Raw genomic sequence first — 27,025 nt, 5'->3', positions numbered from 1 at the left:
GCTGAAAAGAATGGAAGACAAATTCGACAATATGAGCAAGAACCAAGAGGAAATGAAGAAGAACCAAGAAGAAATGAAAAATGACATCGCTGCTGTAAAGAACTCAATAGAAAGCATCAAGAGTAGACTAGAAGAAGCAGAGGACCGCATCAGTGAGCTAGAAGACAAGATGGAAAAAAATACCCAAGAAAAGCAACTTCTAGAAAAAAAAATTAAAAGGCAGGAGGAGAGTCTAAGGGAACTTTGGGACAACACGAAACAAAACAACATCCGCATAATAGGGGTTCCAGAAGGAAAGGAAGCTGAGCAAGGAATAGAAAACCTCTTTGAAGAAATAATGACAGAAAATTTCCCAGATATAGGGAAGAAAAAACCCACACAAATCCAAGAAGCTCACAGAGTCCCAAGCAAAATGAACCCCAAAAGACCGACGCCAAGGCACATTATAATTAAATTGGCAAACACCAACGACAAAGTAAGAATCTTAAAAGCAGCAAGAGAGAGACAGAAAGTTACGTACAAAGGAACCCCCATCAGACTAGCAACTGATTTCTCAACAGAAACTCATCAGGCCAGAAGGGAATGGAATGAAATATACAAAGTCATGCAAAGGAAGGGGCTGAATCCAAGAATACTGTACCCAGCAAGGCTGTCAATCAAAATTGAAGGTGAAATCAGGAGCTTCACAGACAAAAAAGGACTAAGGGAATTTATTACCACCAAACCAGCAATGCAAGAAATGCTAAAGGGTCTACTGTAAAAAAAAAAAAAAAAGAAAGAAAGAAACAGGAAGCGAAGAAGTAACACAGGGGTAAAGAATAGGAATGGCGACAAATAAGTACCTATCAATAATAACTTTAAATGTAAATGGATTAAATGCCCCAATCAAAAGACATAGGGTAACAGATTGGATAAGAAAACACGACCCATATATCTGCTGTCTACAAGAAACCCACCTCAGAAAAAAAGACGCACACAGACTGAGGGTGAAGGGATGGAAAAAGGTTTTCCAGGCAAATGGAACTGAAAAAAAAGCTGGGGTAGCAATACTTATTTCTGACAAATTAGATCTCAAACTGAAGGACATAACAAGAGATAAGGAAGGCCATTTCATAATACTAAAGGGAGCAATCCAACAAGAAGAAATAACTCTGGTAAACATATATGCACCCAATACAGGAGCACCCAAATACATAAAAAAACTCCTGGAGGATATTAAGGGAGACATTGACAGCAATACAATCATAGTAGGAGACTTTAATACCCCACTATCACCATTGGACAAATCCTCTAAACAAAACATCAGCAAAGAAACATCAATCCTAAATGACTCACTAGACCAGATGGAATTAATTGACATCTTCAGAACATTTCACCCCAAAGCCACAGAATATACATTCTTCTCAAGCGCACATGGGTCATTTTCAAAGATAGACCATATGTTGGGACATAGGCAAAGTCTCTTCAAATTCAAGAAGATAGAAATCATATCAAGCATCTTCTCAGACCACAGTGGCATAAAACTGGAAATCAACTACAATAAAAACAACCCAAAGAAATCAAACACATGGAGACTAAACAGCATGCTATTAAACCATGACTGGGTTACCAGAGAGATCAAAGAAGAAATAAAAAACATCATGACAACAAATGACAATGAAAACACTACAATCCAAAATCTATGGGACACAGCGAAAGCAGTCTTGAGAGGGAAGTTCATAGCTCTACAAGCCTACTGCAAAAAACAAGAAACAGGGGTAATAAATTACCTAACCCAACAACTCAAAGAGTTAGAAAAAGAGCAACAAGAAAAGCCCAGTGTAAGCAGAAGGAAGGAAATAATAAAGATCAGAGCACAGATAAACGACATAGAGACCAAAGAAACAATACAAAAGATCAACAAAACCAAGAGCTGGTTCTTTGAAAGGATAAACAAGATTGATGAACCTCTAGCCAGGCTCACCAAGAAGCAAAGGGAGAGGACCCAAATAAACAAGATCAGAAATGAAAGAGGTGAAATAACAACAGATCCCGCCGAAATACAAAGGATTGTTAAAAAATACTACGAACAACTCTATTCCAACAAACTGGACAACCTGGAGGAAATGGACATATTCCTAGAAAAATATAACCTTCCAAAACTCAATCAGGAAGAATCTAAACAGCTCAACATGCCAGTAACTATGGAAGAAATTGAAGCAGTCATCAAAGAGCTTCCGGCAAACAAAAGCCCGGGGCCAGACGGCTTCACAGGAGAGTTCTACCAAACATTCAAGGAAGAACTAAAACCTATCCTCCTCAGACTATTCCAAAAAATTCAAGAGGAAGGAACACTTCCCAGCTCCTTCTATGAAGCCAGCATCACCCTAATACAAAAACCAGATAAAGACAACACAATGAAGGAGAATTACAGGCCAATATCCCTCATGAATGTAGATGCCAAAATCCTCAATAAAATTCTAGCAAATCGGATCCAGCAGTACATCAGAAAGATCATACACCATGACCAAGTAGGATTTATCCCAGGAATGCAAGGATGGTTCAATATCCGCAAATCAATAAATGTGATACATCACATAAACAAATTGAGAGATAAAAATCACATAGTCATATCAATTGATGCAGAAAAAGCATTTGACAAAATCCAACACCCTTTCTTGATAAAAACTCTCAACAAGGTGGGAATAGAAGGATCATACCTCAACATCATAAAAGCTATATATGATAAACCCACAGCTAACATCATACTCAATGGGCAAAAACTAAAACCATTTCCCCTAAGAACAGGAACAAGACAGGGATGCCCACTCTCACCACTCCTGTTTGACATAGTACTGGAAGTATTAGCCACTGCAATTAGACAAGAAGAAGAAATAAAAGGCATCCAAATTGGAAAAGAAGAAGTAAAGCTGTCCTTATTTGCAGATGACATGATATTGTACATAAAAAACCCGAAAGACTCCATCAAAAAACTAACAGACTTAATAAATGAATTCGGCAATGTAGCAGGATACAAAATTAACACCAAGAAATCTATGGCATTTCTATACACCAACAATGAACTTACAGAAAGAGAGACTAAAAAAGCAATCCCATTTTCCATCGCACCAAAAAAATTAAGATACTTAGGAATAAACCTAACCAAGGAGGTAAAAGACCTATATGCGGAAAACTACAGGACACTGAAAAAAGAGATAGAGGAAGATGTAAACAGATGGAAGAACATACCATGTTCATGGATTGGTAGAATCAACATCATTAAAATGTCCATACTACCCAAAGCAATCTATAGATTCAATGCACTCCCCATTAAAATACCAACGGCGTATTTCACAGACCTAGAAAGAACTCTCCAAAAATTCATCTGGAATAAAAAAAGACCCCGAATAGCCACAGCAATCCTGAGAAAGAAGAATAAAGTAGGAGGGATCTCAATACCAGATTTCAAGCTGTATTACAAAGCCACTGTTCTCAAAACAGCCTGGTACTGGCACAAGAACAGACATATAGATCAATGGAACAGAATAGAGAATCCAGATATCGACCCAAACCAATATGCGCATTTAATATTTGACAAAGGAGGCATGAGCATACAATGGAGTCAAGACAGTCTCTTTAATAAATGGTGTTGGGAAAATTGGACAGATACATGCAAAAAAATGAAACTAGATCACCAACTTACACCATACACAAAAATAAACTCAAAATGGGTACAGGACTTAAATATAAGACGGGAAACCATAAAAATACTAGAGGAATCCACAGGCAGCAAAATCTCAGACATATGCCAAAAGAACTTTTTCAGTGATACTGCCCCTAGGGTAATGGAAGCCAAACAGAAAATAAACAAATGGGACTACATCAAAATAAAAAGCTTTTGCACAGCAAAAGAAACCATCAACAAAACAACAAGAAACCCCACTGTATGGGAGAACATATTTGCAAATGGTATCACTGATAAAGGTTTAATTTCCAACATCTACAGGCAGCTTATACAACTTAATAAAAGGAAGATAAATGATCCAATAAAAAAATGGGCAACGGACCTAAATAGAAGCTTTTCGAAAGAAGACAGAAGGAAGGCCAAGAGACACATGAAAACATGCTCAAAGTCACTAATTATCCGAGAGATGCAAATCAAAACAACAATGCGATACCATCTCACACCTGTCAGAATGGCTATCATCAACAAATCAACAAACGACAAGTGTTGGCGAGGATGCGGAGAAAAAGGAACCCTCGTGCACTGCTGGTGGGAATGCAGACTGGTGCAGCCACTGTGGAGAACAGTATGGAGTTTCCTCAAAAAACTGAAAATGGAACTCCCATTTGACCCAGTAATCCCACTCCTAGGAATATATCCTAAGAAACCAGAAACACCAATCAGAAAGGATATATGCACCCCTATGTTCATAGCAGCACAATTTACAATAGCTAAGATTTGGAAACAGCCTAAATGCCCATCAGCAGATGACTGGATCAGAAAACTATGGTACATCTACACAATGGAATACTATGCTGCCATAAAAAAGAAGGAATTACTACCATTTGTAGGCACTTGGATGGAATTAGAGAACATTATGCTAAGTGAAATAAGCCAGTCAATGAAAGAAAAATACCACATGATCCCACTCATTTGGGGATAATGAAAAACATTATAAACTGATGAACAAAAAGATAGTTACAGAGGCAGTAAAACATCAAACAGACTGTCAAATTACAGTGGTAAGGTTAGGGAGAGGTGGGGGAAATAAGAGATCAACTGAAGGACTTATATGCATGTATATAAGAGTAACCAACGGATGCAAAACATTGGGGGGTGAGGGCATATATGGGAGTGGGGTGGGGGTCGGGGGCAATGATAAGATATGTACACATATAATACCTTAATAAAAATTTGAAAAAAAAAAAAAAAAAAAAAAAAAAAAAAAAAAGAACAGAGAAAACAATTTAAACTGGTAAGTTATTCTATATAATAGAAGCCCGGGATGAGCAACGCTCCCACAGCTAGCTGATCCCTGCTAGCCATACTCCCCACCGGTGCACAATCCCATGCACAGCCTCTACTTTAAAAATAAAAAAACACACAAAAGTGGGTGAGAGATCAAATATAGTGTATAGAAAGGAAAGAGAGAAAAACAGTCAGGAAAACATGGAATTTTAGGTAAATTAACTTATGTTATCCTTCAGTATGTGTGGCCCAATAAGAGTAAATGGATATATGAACATTTTCATAGTTTACTTAGATGTTTCTACAATAATTTCAAAACTAAATTTTATTTGTTTCATATGTAAATGTTGATTTTAAACATAGGCAAAGCTAAGGTTTTCTATGATTATGGAAAATTATCTTCTCAAAAACTAAGAGTTTTATAAAAAAAATGGGGTTGAATTCTATCAGATACTTTTTTCTGAATCTACTGATATGATCACAGGTTTAATTTTGTCTTTGAACATCCTAAAATATATTTATGGGAAACACAACTTGATCATAGAAAGTTATCCTGTTAAATTTTCTTGGATTTATATAGCTAATAAAATTTTGCATAAGATTTATAGTCATAAGTGAAAAGGGCCTATAATTTTTCTTTTCATAATGTCTTGGTATGATTTAAGTCTCATGAATTGGGACATATTCCCTCTTGTCTCTGTTGTCTGAAAATGTTTGTACAAAATTGGGATATTTTTTTTCTTGAAAATTTAACACTTTTGCCCATAAAACCATCATGTCCAGATTTTTTATGTACAATATGTTCAAAGTTTATTTTGATAGTTTTAATAATCAAAAGACTGTTCAAGCTATTAATTTGTTCTTCAGTCAGTTCTACTAAATAATACTTTCTAAAATTTATCTTTATTGTTGAAAGTAGTACAAATGCCTTTTTCCCCCCACTGACCCCCTCCATCCTGTACCCACTCAGGCCTTCACTACACTATTGTCTGTGTCCATAGGCTATGCATATATGCATATAAGTCATTTTTCAAGAAAAATATGCACTTTGTCTAAGCATTCATAAGCATTGGCAAATTATTGTGGGTAATATCTCTTATCACCTTTTAAATTATGGTAAAAATGTACATAAAATTTGCCATTTTATACAGTTTAAAGTGTATAATTCAGTGGCATTAAGTTGAAAATGCTGTGCAACCATCAACACTACTTCCAGAGTTTTTTCATCATCCCCAAACAGAAACTTCCTCCATTAAACAATAGCCACCCATTTACCCCTGCCCCTCAGCCCCTAGTAATTGCTACTTACTATCCGTATGATTTTGCCTAATTTGGTACCTCTTATAAGTAGAATCATATAATATTTGCATTTTTTTCTGTCTGGCCTATTTTACTTAGCATAATGTTTAAAGATTCATCCATGTAGTAATGTGATCAGGACTTTATTTCTTTTTTAAGGCTTTATAATATTCCATTATAATATATCCACATTTCATTTATCCATTCATCTATTAATGGGCATTTAGGTTATTTCTATCCTTTGTCTACTATGAACAGTGCTAGTATAAACATTAGTGTGTAAGTATGTGTTTAGGTCTCTGCTTTTAATTTTTTTGGTATACTAGTATTCATAGAGGTGGAATTGCTGTAATCCTACGTTGAACTTTTTGAGAAAAGATCATACTGTTTTCCACAATGGCTATGCCATTTCACTCTCCCAGCGGCAATGCATCAGGGTCCCAATTTCTCCATGTTGTCACCACTTGTTATTTTCCTTTCATTTGATAAGTTATCTTAATGAGTGTGAAGTGGTATCTCATTATTTTTAAGATGACATTTTTTAATTTAAATTTTTTATTGTTAACATTATTGGAGATGTCCCCTATTATCACTACCTTTGCCCTCCTCTACACTGTCCTCACCCCTGTCCCTGGGCCCTCACCATACTATTGTCTGTGTCCATGGGCTACGCATATATGTTCTTGAGCAGCTAATCTCTTCACTTTCCTTTATCCATTTCCCCCACCACCTTCCCCTATGACATTTGTCAGTCTATTCCAGTGGTCGGCAAACTCATTAGTCAACAGAGCCAAATATCAACAGTATGATTGAAATTTCTTTTGAGAGCCAAATTTTTTAAACTTAAACTTCTTCTAATTCCTCTTCTTCAAAATAGACTCGCCCAGGCCGTGGTATTTTGTGGAAGAGCCACACTCAAGGGGCCAAAGAGCCTCATATGGCTCGTGAGCCACAGTTTGCCGACCTCGGGTCTATTCCTATGGTTCTAGTTTGTTTGTCAGTTCATATTCTTCATTAGATTCCACATATTAATGAGAACATATGGTATTTGCTTTTCTATGACTGGCTTATTTCATTTAGTATAATAATCTCCAGATCCATCCATACTTATGCAAAAGGTGAGAGCTCCTTTTTTTTACAGCTACATAGTATTCCATTGTGTAAATATACCATAGCATTTTTATTCACTTATTTACTGATGGGCACTTGGGCTGTTTCCAGATCTTGGCTATTGTAAATAAGTTTGTTAGAGTGCATACATTCTTTCTGATTGGTGTTTGAGGATCCATAAGATATATATTTAGAAGTGGGATTGCTGGGTTAAAAGGCAGTTCCATTTTTAATTTTTTGAGGAAACTCCACACTGTTTTCCACATTGGCTGCACCAGTCTGCATTTCCACCAACAGAACACTAGGGTCCCAGTTTCTCCACTTCCCTGCCAGCTCTTGTTTGTTGATTTATTGATAGTTGCCATTCTGAACAGTTGTGAGGTGATACCTCCTTGTAGTTTTAGTTTGCATCTTTCTGATGATTAATGACCTTGAGCATTTTTCCATATGTGTATTGGCCATCTGTATGTTCACTTGGAGAATGTCTATTCAGGTTCTTTGCCCATTTTTACATTTGATTATCTGTCTTCCTTTTGTTGAGTTTTATAAGTTCTTTATATATTTTGGAGATTAGCCCCTTATCAGATGAATCATTGGTGAATATGTTCTCTCATATACTGGGTTCTCTTTTGGTTTTGTTGATGATTTAATTTGCTATGTGAAGCTTTTTAGTTTGATGTAGTCTCCTTTGTTTATTTTTTTCCTGTCTTTTCCTTGTCCTCAGAGACTTATTGTAGCAAAAATATTACTACAAGAGATGTCTGAGATTTTACTGCCTATTGTTCTTCTAACATGGTTATGGTTTCATGATTTACATTTAAGTCTTTCACCCATTTTGAGTTTATTCTTCTTTATGGTGTAAGTTGGTGATCCAGTTTCATTTTTTTTTTTTTTTTTTTGCATTTACCTGTCCAATTTTTCAACATCATTTATTGAAGGGACTATCTTGACTCCATTGTATGATCTTGCCTCCTTTGTCAAATATTAATCTATAATAATAAAAGTGTAATATGCTAATTAGACTGGATATCCTTCCAGACGTCCTTCCAGATGACCTTCCGGACAACCTTCCAGATGATGGGGCTGTGAGGGAAGCCCGGGTCCCAGGTGCCTGCCGGAGGCCGAAGAGAAGCTGGTGCTGGCAGCCGGGGAAAGGAAGGCCTACTCTTGCAAAAATTTTGTGCATTGGGCCTCTAGTTGAATTATAAAGGCCATGGGTTGATTTCTGGGCTCTCTATTTTGTTCCATTGGTCTGTATGCCTCTTCGTGTCCTAGAACCAAGCTGTTTTGATTACAGTTGCTTTGTAATATAGTTTGATATACAGTATTGTGATACCTCCAACTTTGTTCTTCTTTCTCAAGATCACTGGTACTATTCAGGGTCTTTTTGGTTCCACATAAGTTTTTGGAATATTTGTTCTAGATCTGTGAAATATGCCATTGGTATTTTAATCAGAATTGCACTGAATCTATAGATTGCTTTGAGTAGTATGAACATTTTAATTATGTTAATTCTTCCAATCCATGTACATGGTATATGCTTCCACTTGTTTGCATCTTCCTCAGTTTCTGTCTTCAGTGTCCTATAGTTTTCTGAGTACAGGTCTTTTACCCATTGGTTAAGTTTATTCCTAGGTATGTTATTTATTTGTTGTTATTGCAATGGAAATGGAATAGTTATTCAGTGGGCATGGCTAAGGGGTTAAGCATCGACGAATGCCAGGAGGTCACGGTTTGATTCCCAGTCAGGGCACATGCCCAGGTTGTGGGCTTGATTCCCAGTGTGGGGCATGCTGGAGTCAGCCGGTCAATGATTCTTTCTCATTATTGGTGTTAATATATCTCTCCCCCTCTCTCTTATTCTCTGAAATCAATAATAAAAGCATATTTAAAAATTTTTAAAAAGAAATGGGATTGTTTTCTTATTATTTTTCCTGTGAGTTTATTATTGGTGTATAAAAATGCCACCCTTTCTGGATATTAATTTTGTATCCTGCTATTTTGCTGAATTCATTTATTAGATCTAGTAGTTTTTGGTGGAGTATTATGGTTTCTATGTACAGTATCATGCCAGCTGCCAAAAATGACAGTTTTACTCCCTCCTTTCTCATTTGGATGCCTTTTATTTTTTCTTCTTGTCTGATCATTAGGGCCAAAAATTCCAACACTGTGCTGAATGAGAGTGTTGAAAGTAGACATCCCTGTCTTGTTCCTGATTTTAAGGGAAAGAATTTTAGCTTTTGCCCATTAAGTATGATATTGACTATAGGTTTTTTATACATGAGAAGATGCTAGGTATGCTTTCAATATGTAAATATCAATTGAATCTATCCAATCCAGTGTGTTATTTTAGCTCACTGTTTTCTTCTTGATATTTTGTCTGGAAGATTTATCCAGCTTTGATATTGGAATGTTAAAGTCCCCAATTATGACACTATTGCTTCCAATCTCTCCCTTGAAGGCCACCAAGAGTTTCTTTATTTTTTAAATACTTAGGTTTTCCTATAGTTGATGCATATATGTTATCAAGGTTTATTTCCTCATATTGCATAGATCCCTTTAGTATCATGTAGTAACCTTTTTTCTCTTTTATGGTCTTTGTTTTGAATCCTATTTTGTTAGATGTAAGTATTGCTATACCAGGATTTTTGTTTGTTTATTTCCATTGGCATGGAATATTTTTTTCTATCCCCTCACTTTCAGTCTGGGTGAAGATTTTTCTTCTGAGGTGGGTCTCTTGTAGCCAGCATATATATATAGTCATGTTTTCTTACCCATTCAGCTACCCTATGTCTTTTGATTGGAGCATTTCTTCCATTTACATTTAAGGTTATTATTTAAAAGAGGCCCAGTGCACAAAATTCATGCACTCGTGGGAAGGGTGTCCCTCAGCCCGGATTGCGAGAGGGTGCAGGACAGGCCGAAGGACCCCACCAGTGCACATCGGGGCCAGGGAGGGACACGGAGGTTGGCCAGCTGGGGAGGGATCACAGGAGGGCTCCAGGGCGTGTCTGGCCCATCTCGCTCAGTCCTGATCGGCCAGACCCCAGCAGCAAGCTAACCTACCAGTAGGAGCATCTGCCCCCTGGTGGTCAGTGCACATCATAGCAAGCAGTTAAGTGGCCTTAGCATATCATTAGCATATTATGCTTTGATTGGTTGAATGGCGGACTGGATGACCAGACACTTAACATATCAGGCTTTTATTATATAGGATAGGTACTTAAAAGTCAATTCATACTCACTATTATTTAAAATTAAAATATATGCTATAAATTATTTTCAAATAGCAAATTTAAAATACACAACTAAATATACCAATGTCCACAGAAGTTTTAATTGATAATTTCTTTCTTTTTTCTCTAAAGTTATCTGGAAATATTTTGGATGTGTATAGTGGTGAGCAGGGAATTTCACCAGTTAATATGGGCCTTACCAATGCTTCCTGTTCACGGACTTTATCAATGAAAAAAGAAATTACAGGTAATGTTGTTTTTATAGTTTTATCCTTTTGTAGTCAACTATATAAGAAAGGTATAACATATATTACCAAGCTAAATAAAAATTTAAAAGTATTAACAAATTTGTCAGTTAAAATGGGGGACACTTAGAGAGTATAACTTACAGTTCAATAAATATAAATATAAAGGTCTTTATGTAATATAGGCTCATTTTGATATTAAATAGATGCAATTTGTTAACACGGTTGGAAAAATAATAGATTAATAAATTGGGAAAAATTAGTACTTTTGTATGTAGACTTTGATATAAAATAAGCAGTTAGATTTTTTATTTTAGCTTGTTTTATGAATTTCACAATAGACTCACATTTAACTTTCTCAAGTGGATAAAAACACCTCTATTTTAAATAATGGTTTTCAAAATTGTTACAGTTCAAAGGCATTATAGGACCATTGTCATGTTCCTTCAATATAGAGATGAGAAAACCAATGGTTAGAGGAGTTATTTTCCTAAACTCATCTAGCTGAGTAGAGGAAGAAATGGATCAAATAAGGGTTCCTTGACTTATTCCTTGACTTATATGTCCAGTATTAGTTCTTCCATATGTGGAATCTAATGAACAAAATAGATCCAGAAACATAGAAGCATGGAACAGACTGTCGAATCTCAGAGGAAAGCGGGCGAGGGTGGATGGGAAGAGATCAACCAAAGAACTTGTATGCTTATATGCATAACCCATGGACACAGTCAATAAGGTGGTGAAGGCCTGAGGCAGGGGCGGGCTAGAAGAGGTCAATGGTGGGAAAAAGGGGACACATGTAATACTTTCAACAATAAAGATTAAAAAAAAATAAAATAAAATTTAGTTGACATTTCTGTAATACTTTTTTTTTTTTTTTTTTTTTTTTTTTTTAGTTTGGAGCCCAAACATTCTTCTTTAATAATTTTTACACAGTTAATATTAACATTTTTAGTAAATATAATATGTCCATTCTGGAAGTCTAATCAGTAACTCAAAGTATCTATGCATTCAAATAACTTAAGCTAAAATTAATGACTATAGTTTGAAATGAACACATTTAAATAAATGTATTACTTAGTTTAAAAACTAGAATAATTCAAGGAACACTGTATTAATTATCTATTGCTATATAACAAATTATCCCCAAACATAATAGCTTGAAATAATAAATACTTACAATCTCACACAATCTCTGTGGGGACAGAAATCCAGGGATGACTTAGAAAATTGGTTTTAACTGAGAGTTTCTCATAAGGCTATAGTCAAGATGTTTGCTAGAGATAGACATTTGACACTAGATTGGCTGGTGGATGTGTTCCCAAGGTGGTTTGCTCACAGGTCTTGAAAATTAGTACTGCTTGTTGGCAAGTGATCCTGATCTTTTACAATGTGGAGTTCCATAGGGCTGCTCAAATGTCATCATGACATGACAAGTGGTGATCCAAGACACAGCAAATTGGTAGCTGAAAATGTCTTTTATGACCTAGTCTTGGTAGCCACATGTCATTTTCACAATATTCTATTGGTTTCACTGGTCAATCCCTATTAACACGAGAGGGAATTACCAAGTCTGTGAATATCATGAATGAGAATCATTGTGAGCTATGTTGGAGGCTTTCACAAATGCTCACAACCACATAGAATATAAAACATCATTTATTGGAAGTGTGGAATTGTTTGATAGTAATATATTAAAAATGTACTTAGTTCCAAAACTTAGATTGTAAAAATCATAATTATTTATGAAAAATGTATGTTGTAGAAATTTAGGTTGGAAAAATGTTTAATAGTCTTAAAGTTCTGGAAATAATAATGATTGAGCAGTTTAATATTGCTGTGCATTATACCTCTTTTAATCATCTCAATATTATACCAGTTTTGAAGATGAAGAGCCTGAGACACAGAGAATTTAGATAATAGATCACATGGCTACTAAACAGAGGGCCAGAATACAAATTTAGGTTTTACTACTCAAAGTGTAATGAGTTTGCCATTGCCTCCTACTAAGAGTACTGTGCTTAATTTTCTAAATATCTGCATAAAAATATACCATTTGAAGCAAGTAATATTATATTTTTACCTACTATTCCTTAATTATGTTGATTAAAGGGGTATGAAGTAGAAATAAGAATTGTTTTAACTATCTTCCTTTTGATCAGAAACTGATACTCGAGCTTTGGCAAAAGAGAGACAAAAAAAGGACAACCACAACCTCAGTGAGTATATTTTCCTTTTTTTCAAAAAAAAAATAAGTAATGCAAGAGGAAATGCATGGAGACAAAATGTGTATAGTCATTCATTGTCACTCCATAAGTTTTGAGGTCATATGACAAAAATTAATAGTACATGCTCATACTTGAGCTATTTGGGGAAATTTAAATGATGTGGACTCTCAGAAAAGCTATACTCTTTACAAAGTGAAACATCTCAAATTCTCTCCTTGGTCACTCTAGCTCAAGAAGGCTGCATGTGAAGGAGATGAGTGCATTTACTTACATTTGAACTCTGTTGTGACTCAAAGGTTTGAAAGGTTAAAAGTGACTTTAGAAAGCATACACCATTTAAATAACAAGAAACATAACTCCAGGTTCTTATCTTCCTGTCAATCTTCTCCTTCCTTCCTAATGATAGGTTATTTGAAAGGTATTACTTACGTTGGATTGCTGAATTCCACCTGTCCAAAAAAAAAAAGTCTTGGATGCCTTCCTAGGGGTCCAGTTTAATTCTGGTAACAGGTCCCATGAGATGAAGAAATACAAGCAAATGAAGCAGCGTAGCCGCAATGCTGAGCTAGACAGCGTTTGGTCATGTTTCAAGTGCTTAACTGTCTCACCTGAGCTTGACCAATTGAGTGTGAAGTCTTTTTCTTCTGGGGCCCCAATCACAAAATGAGAAAAGAATAAAATAAAATGAAAATAATAAATCCTCTAAAACAAACCAGGAATTTCCTCACCTGTGATTAGCTGGAATGGATTCTGCACAAACTTGCATCTGTTTGTTCCTATGCACCTGCCTATGTCACAGAGTACTCAGTTTGCTGACTATGTGACTGATGAAAGGACTGACAGGAGGTTATAACAGTCCTTGGGATAGGAGTGGTGAGGGGAATTATTTGATTCTGGTAGCTCCTAGTGGCAGAGCAGATACACTTTGGTCCAGATTATGAGACAGGTAGAATGTAAGGAGAGCTAATTATTGATACAAATAATTAATACATTAAGGAACCATTGGCTTCTGTCTTAGTTTTAGCCTGCTAATTATTACTCTCCTTGCTTTTTTCTTCACTCTTATGTCTACAGCTTAAACAGCTGGCCATTTAATATAAAGTATGATAGGTGCCTGGTATGTCCATTATTGAAGTATTTTCTAATCTGGTTTTCCTTACTGATTAATCTTGCTTTTTGGAGATATCAGAGTTAAAACATCAATTCACAATTTAAATACAATAAATCTAGGACAACTCCTAAAATTTGTGAAGATTGTGTCAGGAAGACAGAAGTTCCACCTACCAGATGCCTTAGTATTTAAAAGCTAGAAATGCTAAAATATATATATATATTTTTTCCATCCTTCCTGAGGATTAGAAGGCCAGGTGTGAATTTAAAATTCTCAGATCCTCAGAGTTCTGAGTGGGAATGTTAGGGTGGGGAGATGTCACCTCATCTCACCTGTCTCTTCACCCCATATTCCATTCTTATGTCACCAATGGCCTCAGGCACGAGTGTGAACACCTCATCCAATACACTGAAACTCCATGCAAATCTCTGCAAGCAACTGTCCCTTGTCCACATCTTGGGCCTAGGGGTGAGCACACTGATACCATAGTGCCCACTCAAGAAGAGGGACCTGGAAAGGGGCCTGCCCAGGCTTTGGAAGTGGGCCCATGGCATTTGCAAAGTACTCAGTGGTGGAGTTTAGAAGGGGTTCTACCTGGCTCTGTGGCTGCCTTGCTCAGTGGGGATGGGTATGATGAAAAAAGGCAAAAGTGGTTCCTCTTAAGTGTGGTGTCCCAGATAAGGGCCCCTTTGGCCTGGATCTAAGGACGTATAAAAACATATCAAAAACATTGTGAAGAGTGAAACCAGACATGGTATGAAATAACCTAGCAATTTTTTAAAACTTGACTCTTAAAAGTAGCTAGTACTGATATGAAAACATTGAGAAATCAAAGATCTCCTTATAACTAGTTATTAAACATGTATCGAGCATAGTCTAAATTGAGTAGAAACCTTTGATATTCTACATACAGTGCATTGAAATAATAGATTTTGGAGAAATATTATAGGACTAACCTCTCCCCGCCTTATTCTGAGATAAAATTGGGAACATCCTTCATAGCTGTTATTCATTTCATGTTTAAAATTCTTTTTTATAATATAGAAGTGAGTATGTGTGAATATAGAATTATCAATAAATTCTCACTGTGAAATATATATGTATTTCTACCAGTTTTACCTTTGCTTATTTTCTTTTCAGTTTTATGTTTTTAATATCGTGTCATTGTTTTTTGAATCACATGTACAGGAAAAATAATATTGATAAAGAGGGAAAATAAACTCTCTGCAGAATCAGTTATATTCTAATTTCAGAGGAATTTCAATGTATTTTTTTCTGAAGGTCAAATCCATTCATGGTAAATTGCTTTGTAGTCTAGGTTCACCAAGACAATTGATAGTATTTCATGACTTTCCTTGTTTCTGGTAGCAGATCTTAATTTTCAAACATGTATTGTTTAAGTATTTTCCAATATTTTTTATATATCATTTTCTTTTTCTTCATGACATTTTTCTGTTTTCAATTCCCTGTACCAGATAATAAGACTATTATATACTCTATGACTGCTCTTAGAGGAGGTCAATATAGGCAACTACATATTTGTCTATCTGACATTTATTGAACATTTATTAGATGCACTAAATTTCCATTAGCAAAGAATGCATAGACATTCAAACAGAGAAAACAGTCTTTGAATAAGAACCCATATCAGTAGTTCTCAAAGTGTGGGCCCTAGACAAACAGCATGACCCAGAAGCTTGTTATAAACGCCAGTTCATGGGCCCCAACCGTGACCTACTAAAATCAGAATCCTACATGTGGGGTACAAATCTATTTTAACAATACTTCCAGGTATGTCTGATACACATCAAAGTTTGAAAATCACTGCTCTATATATTATTGAGAAAATTTAAATTAGAAAAATATATTAACAGTTTAATCAACATATATTTATTTAGCTCCTCCTATATGCCAAGCACTCTGGGGTTATAAAAATGAGAAAGAAATTGTCTCTGCCCTCAAGGAGGTCATAGTCCAGTTGGGCACACACAGCTACTATGTGCCAAACTTTGTGTTAGGCCAGGAAGTATATAAGAAGAGTTACATATGGTACAGACATCAAAAGATTATAATCCTTTGGACTGACAAATGCATATGTGTGAAATAATGACATATATTTATATATATATATATATATATATATATTTCAGTATGAGTAAATATTATAGCATTTCAAGGAATGAAAAACATGTTTTGGGGAGGAAATATTTTTAAAGCATTGTGTATAATAGAAATATAATTCTAATATTGTTATTTTCACTTTCAGAATAAAATATATTTAAATTTTTATTTTATTTCTGAGAAATATTCTTTTAACTAAATGGAAATTTTCATTTATTGTTTTTAAAAATTATTAAGAAAGTTTACAGCTATTCAAAAGTGAATTGTATTTTAATGAGAACAATAAATAATTTTGTTTTAATAGTTGAAAGAAGAAGACGGTATAATATCAATTACAGAATCAAGGAGCTTGGCACTCTTATTCCAAAGACTAATGACCCGTGAGTTCAACAATCATTTCTATAATAATGTTATGGTTTTACTACCCCCCAGAATGGGTGGGAAGGGAGAGGGTAGATGAGTACTAATGACTAGGAAATTAATCAGCTTATGGTAAAGATTAGGCTACTTCTGGTCTCATTTTAAAATATCTATTCAAGGCCGATTGTCATTAAGCATCAAGGTTGTTACTAACAATTGTCCTTTTGAGCTATAAAAATATAAGTAAATTAGCCTCTTCAGATTATGTGGGTCTTTTTGTGTGAAACCAATATTGACAAATTTAATGGTAACAACAGATGCTGCCAGTGATACTGAATGCTATCTATACTCAATTTATAGTTATAACAATTTTTCCAATGTAAAATTTATGTGTACATGAAAATTGCATTGTTGGATTTTCAGAGGTTCCAAGTTTCTAGAGACATGCAAGAAAAAAAAAAGAGAATCCTAATATCTAAAAACCCGGGGTCTGTAACAACCGACTGAAGGCTCAACCGGACACCAGAAGTCAGTCCTACAGTCAGTGCTGGAATCCACTGACTGCTGCCACTGTGGGCATGGCAACCCAGCACTGACTGCTGAGGGGGCTGCAGATCAGGCCTGGAGAGAGGCCTGGAGAGAGAGGCAGGGTCTGATCCACAGCCTCCATGGAAGCTGTTGATCAGCTGTTGCCTCTCTCTTTCTCTCCAGGCCTCCGAGGGGGCTGCTGATCAGCCCCGGCTCTCTGATCAGGCCCCAGGCCTGGAGATAAGCCTGGAGAAGCTGACTGGCATAGAAACCAACCAATCAGAACCAAATCTGGGTGAACTGCGAGGAGCCAATGGCTGTCTAGGAGGCAGAGCTTTTGACACTGACTGACATAGAAACTGACCAATCAGAACCTAATCTGGGTGAACTGCAAAGGCAGAACCTAAAGTGGGAGCTGAGGAGGGGTTTTAAGGGCAACAGCTGTTTGGTGTAAGGTATAAGAAAGCAGTTCAATTTTTTAATGACTGGTTTGGCAGTATAGTGCATATGGCTGGCTATCAGTCCAGATATAGAGATTATGTATTTTTGCCTGCCAAGAGCATCTCCTCCTGCTGAAAAAGGTTCCACCCCCCAATTTAAGCAATCCTATCTTATATAATCTATCTATACTAATAAAAGGGTAATATGCTAAGTAGACCGGGTCGACTGGCCATTTTCCGGATGTCTGACTTCCTTCTGGACAAAGCCTTGGTGGTGGGGGCTGAGGCAGAGGCCATTAGGGGCGAGATCAGGCCAGCAGGGGAGGGCAATTGGGGGTGAGATCAGGCCGGCATGGGAGGGCAGTTGCAGGCGAGATCAAGCTGGCAGGGGAGGGCAGTTGGGGGCGAGATCAGGCCAGCAGGGGAGAGCAGTTGGGGGTGAGATCAGGTCATCAGGGGAGGGCAGTTAGGAGCAATCAGGCAGGCAGGCAGAGGCAGTTAGGGGCTATCAGGCAGGCAGGCAGGTGAGTGGTTAGGAGCCAGTGGTCCCAGATTGCGATAGGGATGTCCGACTGTTGGTCGGACCGGCAGTTGGACATCTCCCAAGGGGTCCCCCATTGGAGAGGATGCAGGCTGGGTTGAGGGAACCCTCCCCACACTCTGTGCACAAATTTCATGCAGCGAGCTACTAGTTATATTATAAAAAACATGTTGACTGATGCCACTAATTGATTATCGTAATGAAATTTTTAGTCAAGTTTTGGTATTGTACAAAGTCAGTTAAATAGATGTTTGAGATTTTGAATTTCAACAAGTAGTTGATTAATTAAAGTATCAATTTAGAATGGTGAATGTTTTTCCCAAAACATAATAACATGATCTATAGCATCAATAATGACTTGAAAAATGTTTCATTCAAACTGAGAATTGGCCTCTCCAAATGCTGGCAATTACCTATAATTCAGGAACAAATGATGTTTGATAAAGTGATATTTGTAAAATTTGGAAATACTTTTCCCCTCTATCCAAATGTGCCAATTCATTCAGACAATTCAATAATTTGTGACAGAAGAATATAATATTTATTCTCATGGGCATCTAGAATACCATAGCAGAAAGAGCACTGGAGATGGAGACTCTGAAGAGTTCAGTCTTAGTCTAGGGCTAGGCCCTACTAATAATTCTTCAAGAGTCTAAGCACCCAGCTTTTCCTATTAGTAGGAAAATTAAACATTTTCCTGATAGAATTTTTTAACACTTAAAATATAAATGCACATTTGTTTACCAATCATTTTATATAAGTCCAAGGCCTTTTTATTTGAATATGTGTTTTAATTTTTATTTCCTTCAGAAACTGTACTAAAATGCATAGTATAATTTATTTTTATTTATTATTTAAAAATATTTTTATTGATTTCAGAGAAGAAGGGAGAGGAAAGGAGAGATAGAAACATCAATGATGAGAGAGAATCATTGATCTGGTTGGTGCCTCCTGCACGCCCCCCACTGGGGATCAAGCCTGCAACCCAGGCATGTGCCCTTGACCGGAATCAAACCTGGGACCCTTCAGTTGGCAGGCCATGCTTTATGCACTGAGCCAAACTGGCTAGGGTCATAGTATATTTTAACTTATTTAAAATAAAACAAAAATTTAGAAAACACAAGCATAGATGGATTTTCAAAATGTTTATACCCTAATAATTAGTGACGTTGAACATTTTTTTTTTATGTTTCTTGGCCATTTGTATGTCCTCTTTAGAAAAGTGTCTATTAAGGTCCTCTGCTCATTTTTTAAAATTGGTTTGTTTGTCTTCCTTTTGTTGAGTTATATGAGTACTTTATATATTTTGGAAATTAATCCCTTATCAGAGGATTAACAAAAAATAGTTCTTTTAAAAAAACTTTAAAACTTGGATCATGAAATCAATCAAATGAGACAGATCCAGCATTTTTAAACAAAGAAGGAAGAATGACATTGAAACTATCTAAAGTATTACATATTGCATCTAAGGAGAATAGTAATAACTCGTGAAACACATCATAATTTTATGCACTGTATCAATTTAGAAAACATATTTCTTACAGCAGATGCATTTGAAAAAGTGGGAAAGCCACAGATTTGCAGAAAGATTACTGAATTGAATGAAGAGACCTGGGGCTCATCTTCTAAACATCACGTGCTCTTGGGCAAATAGCAAGAACTGTGAAGTACTTGACCTCTGAAGACCCTTTCAGCTCATGATTAGAAAAACTTATGGGTTGGCTTAAGAAATCAAGGCTAAAAATCTAAAGACATTTTCAAATCTATGAAGTTGCCATTTCTATGTGTCAAATACATTCATAAATTTTTATTTCTTTTTAGGTCAAAATAGTAAGGTCAGAAATAGAAATAATGCAGTGAACAGCTGTAGTTAACATATATAAGTTGAAAAAATTAAATAAAAAAACAAATATGAGGGGATGACAATCTTCTGACCATTGGTAAAAAATAAACCCAAATGAAACTAACAAACACAAAAAGTGAAGAGCTTATACAGATGTGTGATTGTGGACTACTTTATATGTGCTTTTTATGAATCATATTTTTTAAAAAAGTCATATTAGACAGGAATCCTGAGAAAGAAGAACAAAGTTGGAGGGGTCACAATACCAGATATCAAGCTATATTAACAAGCTACGATTCTCAAAACTGCCTGGTACTGGCACAAGAACAGACATATAGACCAATGGAACAGAACAAAGAACCCAGAATTTGACCCAAGCCACTATGCTCAATTAATATTTGACAAAGGAGGCAAGAGCATACAATGGAGTCAAGACAGTCTCTTCAATAAATGGTGCTGGGAAATTTGGTCAGATACATGAAAAAAAATGAAACTAGATCACCAACTTACACCATACACAAAAGCAAACTCAAAATGGCTAACGGACTTAAATGTAAGCTGGGAAACCATAAAAATCCTACAAGACTCCATAGGCAGCAAAATAGCAGACATATGTCATAGCAATATCTTTACAGACACAGATCCTAGGGCCAGACAGACTAAGGAGAAAATAAACAAATGGGACTACATCAAAATAAAAAGTTTCTGCACAGCAAAAGAAACCATCAATAAAACAATAAGAAAGTCCACTGCATGGGAGAACATATTTGCCAATGCTATTTCAGATAAGGGTTTAATCTCCAAAATTTGCAGGGAACTCATACAACTGAACAAAAGGAAGATAAACAATCCAATAAAAAAAATGGGCAAAGGACCTAAGTAGATACTTTTCAAAAGAGGACATACAGAAGGCCACCAGACATATGAAAACATGCTCAAAGTCACTAATCATCTGAGAGATGCAAATGAAAACAGCAATGAGGTACCATCTCACACCTGTCAGAATGGCTATCATCAACAAATCAACAAACAAGTCCTGGCGAGAATGTGGAGAAAAAGGAACCCTCATGCACTGCTGGTGGGAATGCAGACTGGTGCAGCCACTGTGGAAGACAGTATGGAGTTTCCTCAAAAAGTTAAAAATGGAACTCCTATTTGACCCAGTGATCCCACTTCTAGGACTATATCCCAAGAAACCAGAAACACCAATCAGAAAGGATATATGCTCCCCTATGTTCATAGTAGCACAAATTACAATAGCTAAGATTTGGAAACAGCCTAAGTGCCCATTAGCAGATGAGTGGATTAGAAAACTATGGTACATCTACACAATGGAATACTACACCACTTTAAAAAAGAAGGAACTTTTGCCATTTGGAACGGCATGGATGGAACTGGAGAACATTATGCTAAGCGAAATAAGCCAGTCGGAGAAAGATAAATATCACATGATCTCACTCATATGTGAAATATAATGATCAACATAATTTGATGAACAAAAATAGATACAGAGTCAAATGGCAGGGGAGGTGGGGGGGTTAGAGAGCAATCAAAGGACTTGTATGCATGCATATTAGCATAACCAATGGACACAGACACTGGGGCAGTGGGGGCTTGCCTGGGAATGGTTGGGGGGCGGTCAAATGGGGAGAAAGGAGACATATGTAAAACTTAAGATAATAAAAAAAAAGAAAAACTTCAGATGCAAAAAAATAGTCATGTTAGTAAAAATAGAAAATATTATCAAAACATAAATTATTCTATTGATACCATAAAATTTTTCTTTTTTCTACCTTTTAATTTGAAAAACTGGTTATAGTGGGTTTTTTTTACTAAATTGTTTTCTTTTTCTCTATAGTCATAACATTCTCCTGCTTTTATATATTAACTAGAGACCAGGTGCACAGATTTGTGCACTGGTGGGGTCCCTTGCACTTGGGGGATATTGGACTGCCAGTTTCCTCCTGAGCCCTGGAGGCCAGGCCGAGTGACCCCACTGTTGCACGAATCCATGCACCAGGCCTCTAGTATGCATATAAGATCTTTGGTTAACCTCTTCCTGCCCTCCCCTCTCCCCCTTCCCTCTGAGATTCATCAGTCTGTTCCATGTTTCCATGCCTGTGTGTTGAGTGTCTGCCCTCTGGTGGTCAGTGCGCATCACAGCTACCGGTCGAATGGTCAAATGGTCAAAAGGTCACTTAGGCTTTATATATATAGATGGTAATTGAGGTAGTACATGAAACCTAATAAGCCTTTTTAAATGTTCATCTAAGCAAGAAAAATCAAATCTGTCATGTTGACCACTTTTTTTTTAATGTTTTAATGTTTTGAAGTGGATATGCAAATGACAACAGATTGTGCATTTTCAATAGTTTTGCCTGGCCATACTTCTGCTTCAATGTATGCACTTCTGTTACCTGCTTTAAATTCATTCAAGTTCCTAAAAAGTTTTAAGTTCTTCAAAGAAAATTATTTTGTAGAAAATGAAAAATTAATATCAACATTCATTCCTTAGGCACAACTTTACATGTGTTGGTGTTACTGTCATATAAGATGTTTTTAATGCCTGGTTTCTTGAAGTTGTCTTGTGAGAGAGGTACACATCTCCTTAATAACTTTGGAAAACTTAAAATATATTAAGAAGAAACCTCATGTTTAAAATGACTTTAAAATAGAGTGAACTTTTTAAAATTGAGTACAAATTACATCATGTAGAAATTTAGGGAAGACCCATTGAGTGGTCTCTACCACCATTTGGAAAATTTATTTTAGATCTAAATAAACTGTGCTTTAAACGTCAAAGTTAGCTAGGTTATCTTTTTCATCTTAGTTCCTCTGTCCAATTTTTTCTTCCCATGAGAATAAATGAAAGAAAATTAGGGCCACAAGGCTCCTTACTGCTTAGAGTTTTAATTCACTACACTTTTCAGATACAAATACTTTCTTGGTTTAATGACAAAAGTAGCTGCTTTTTCCCTGCCTTTGCACCACCAGATAAGTCACTTGTGAGAGAAATGAGACCAACAGTTATTACAGCCCTAGAGAACTGACAAAGCATTTTCAAACTTGAGATATACACTGAGTAGTTTGGTGCATTTCAGTAGAAGAAGGCTCCTTCAGTCCCTAGTAAACATGTTCACCTAGTGGGTAGAAAAATACAGCTCCCTTTAATTTGTTGGAATTAATGGAAATGTCATCTAACATGAACTTCCAATGATTCATAAGCAATCCAGATTTTTTCTTAAAGTCTATTTCCCCACTTCTGATCACTTAGTAATATATATTGAGCTCAAGATTTTTTACTAAGGTCAGGTAAACTAAAAATACATGTAGTGTAATAACTTTTTAATATTGCCCTACATGCTTACTTTATGTTGTATTTAAAACACCTCATGACTCTAAATTGAAAATTCATCAAGGTTTCACAAAAGCTCGGGTTGATTTTTAGCACTTAGTTTGGCCTCATTCTCCTCAAATATAATAACTCTCAGATAATATTAAATTTACTGATGTGTTTTCAGATATTAAAATCAGTAGCTTGTTCTGTGATTTCAGATTTATCATCCTCCTATTTCACAAATACGTTTAAATAAATTTTATTCTATGCTATAGCCTGAAAGTTTATCTGATAATTTTTAATGTATTTACTTATATGAAACTTATTTAAAAATAAGTATCCAGCTTTTAAAAAAAGCGTCGATACTTTTGTTCAGAAAAATTGTTTAATAATATAGAAAGTTTTGCTGTATTGCATAAAACGATGTTGCCAAATTCTGATTTGTTTCACAATCACTCAGGATCACCATTCAGGAGGGACCTTTTTCTTTTTTTTTCTTAGAAGCATAAAGGCAACCTTATTAGAAAGTAGGTACATTTGAAACGATCTTTAAAAATTTAGGCTTAAGTCCTCAATAATGTACATTTCCTAGTTCATTAATGCAGAAATACCACACATAGATTTTAATCTCGGAGTTAATAATAAAAGCAATTTTCAGTAAAAATATAAAAACTGTAATGGTAGAATCATGATATTGCATTTAGCTCTCCCACAAAAAGTCACTTTATTACTTTCCTTTGACACTTATTTTCATTCTGGGATTAATTTTACTATATAAGGGCTCCTTAACTATTCTATTAAAATTTCTATTCAGAAGCAATAATATCTAAGAGTGAATAATAGTCATGTAAATCATTATTTCACATTAATGTAAAAGATTTTTAAGTTCTTATGAATTCTGCTGACACACACAATTGTGAAAAGGTTATCTCTGTTCTACAGTGATATGCGCTGGAACAAAGGAACCATTCTAAAAGCATCAGTGGAGTACATCAAGTGGCTACAAAAAGAACAACAGAGAGCTCAGGAATTAGAGCACAGACAGAAGAAATTGGAGCAGGCTAACCGGCGGCTTCTACTCAGGATTCAGGTTGTTATAAGAATGTTGCCACGAACCACGCAGCTTAGCTATGACTGACTTGTCATCGTTTTTATTCATTGGTCTCATTTATTTTTTCTTATTAATAATTATTTTTTCCTCTGGAGGGTAACTATTGTCTTTTAAAAGTTCATGCATTGGGTTGTTTCAGTTAGGTTTTGATTAGAAATCTAGGGTTGCGAAGACTTTAAGAAAATAGAATGAATGACAACTAATTGCAAAATGCAGAAAATAGAATGAATTTTATAAATGCAAATGATATTATTTCAGCCAAATAATAATAATGAACTAGGACATTTGCTTCTCTACATAATACTGGACATTCTATTCTTCCTTCCCCCTTTTACTTCTTTAGTAACACCGCTATGGATTCTATTGCCTCAAGCCATGTTGTGCAGGCTTTCTATTGTCACTCCTCTTCTGTTCATGTGACACAAAATATTAAAGTATGGGTTTTTATAACTCTCAAGTTGTTTTTTTTTTTTAATGAGTATGCTTATAGCCAGGTAAACCATTTACTTTGTTTCCATGGAACTGTAATATAGTGAGAAATTAATCTGGAAATATAAATGGAATCCCTAGAGGATTTGGCTCAGTGGTTAGAGCATCAGCCTACAAACTGAAGGGTCATGGGTTTGATTCTGGTCAAGGGCACATACCTTGGTTGTAGGCTCAATCCGCAGCCCAGTCAGGGTGTGTGTGAGAGACAACCAATTGATGTCTCTCACATCTATATTTCTCTGTCTCTGTCTGTCCCCCTCCCGCTCCACTCTCGAAAAATCAATGGAAAAATATCCTCGGGTGATGACTAACAAAATAAAAAAAAAGGAAGCTTTTCTACTCACTTTAAATGTAGTCTGAGTCACTAAGGGACCATAGTGTATTCCCTTATAGTACAAGGGGAGGGCAATTTTTTTAAAATCTGCATATTTTTGAGGGTTATTTTTTTAGTCAATAGAAATATAGCAGATTCTATTATTTGCAGGAATGTTTATAATTTATATTTCTCTTAATTTTGAATACTTGTTAATATTTTGTTTCTGTTATTTATTCTGTAGAGTTAAGTCCACTTTCTTCTTTAAAAAAATATGTTTTTATTGATTTCAGAGAGGAAGGGAAATAGAGAGAGATAGAAACATCAATGATGAGGGAGAATCATTGACTGGCTGCCTCCTGCATGTTCCCCACTGGTACCAAGCCTGCAATTCGGGCATGTGCCCTTGATCGGAATCAAACCCGGGACCCTTCAGTCTGTGGGCAGATGCTCTATCCACTGAGCCAAATCAGCTAAGGCTTGAGTTACGTCCCCTTTCAAAGTCATTATTTAATCATTCTTGTTTGAAATTACAGGAACTAGAAATACAGGCTCGTGCTCACGGTCTTCCATCCCTGGCTTCGCTTGGCATAGCTGATATGGGTGCTCATGTCAACAAACAGACCCATCTTGAACAGAATTCAGTAGACTATTGCCAACAGTCGACTCAGTTGCAGGGAATAAGCCCTGAGCTCTGTGACCAAGCTTTGTCCTTCTCCAATCCTTTGTCACACTTCACAGATTTGTCATTCAGTGCTGCTTCAAACGAGGAACAAAGATTGGATGACATGCTACTGGACACATTATCTCCTTTTGGGACAGACCCTCTACTATCCGCCACTTCCCCTGAAGTTTCCAAAGAGAGCAGTAGGAGGAGCAGTCTCAGCTCAGATGATGGTGATGAGTTATAAAAAAATAAACACACTCAGTTAATCAACTAGGAAACAATTCCATGCTGATGATAAGCAATTATGTTCATTGTTTCATATATTGATTTGGCTCCATTTTTCTGAAAGGACTACACTGTTCATGAAAAACCGATGGAGTAAATAACAACAGTATAATGAGCTTACAGGAAGAAATATGGTGCTGAAGAATTATTGAGGGTTAACAAAGATTTTTTCCTTGGACAGAGTCCAAACAAACTTAACTTTTATTTTCTGGAAATAGCTCTCTACTTGATGTACTAACAGACTGACTGCAAAAAGTAAACCTCAGAAATACACAAACATTTTCTTAGTTACTCACTAATATCTCCTTCCTTTTTAACTCTTAAAACAGTTTTCAAGAATCATGATCAATAGATATGGTAGTTTATTGCCTTTCTCCACTGTCTGGTTAAAAGACAGATTATCTATTAGTCATAATTGAAAAGTGAATCTACAATAAACATTAGAATTTTCTACAATAAAATACAAATACTTATTTAAAAATGGTTTCTAAAAGTGTATGCTACTTTCTTTAGTCTGTTTAACTGCACAAATTCTAAAAGTATCTTTGCGTATTTATGGAGACACTCCCTGTTCAGAAAAAGGAACACATTGAATACCTTCCTTAAGAATATAGATTGGAATTTTTGTCCCTTCACACAGACATACGCCAACATACATGTACACAATGCAGGTAGTATGTGTTTTTTTTCCTTCACTTTTCTGCTTTTCTATTTTGCATAAAAAAATCACATACCAAATTTTTTTCATCAAGAAGAGATGTTGGATAATCTATTCAGCAAATGAACTTTGGAAAGAGTCCTGCTACTATG

At 35.9% G+C, this 27,025-nt stretch overlaps 1 protein-coding gene across 2 annotated transcripts in view; it reads left to right on the top strand.

Annotated features, from left to right (window-relative positions):
• TFEC (transcription factor EC) overlaps window positions 1–26,691 on the top strand; it is a gene marked incomplete at its 5' end in the record, with an annotated part of 94,037 nt that extends 67,346 nt beyond the window's left edge. For both annotated transcript variants that reach the window (XM_080663895.1, XM_080663896.1), the window contains 5 exons: window positions 10,729–10,843; window positions 13,004–13,060; window positions 16,606–16,681; window positions 24,293–24,440; window positions 25,800–26,691. In XM_080663895.1, coding sequence (XP_080520021.1) covers window positions 10,729–10,843; window positions 13,004–13,060; window positions 16,606–16,681; window positions 24,293–24,440; window positions 25,800–26,174 — 771 coding nt within the window. In that variant the 3' untranslated portion in view covers window positions 26,175–26,691. The remainder of the gene's footprint in view (window positions 1–10,728; window positions 10,844–13,003; window positions 13,061–16,605; window positions 16,682–24,292; window positions 24,441–25,799) is intronic.
• Window positions 26,692–27,025: the final 334 nt, after the last annotated feature.

This window comes from Plecotus auritus (assembly GCF_963455305.1).
Source record: "Plecotus auritus genome assembly, chromosome: 4".
Taxonomy (NCBI): domain Eukaryota; kingdom Metazoa; phylum Chordata; class Mammalia; order Chiroptera; family Vespertilionidae; genus Plecotus; species Plecotus auritus.
The sequence above is the reverse complement of the archived record's forward strand: the minus strand, read 5'-3'. Positions and strand labels throughout refer to the sequence as shown.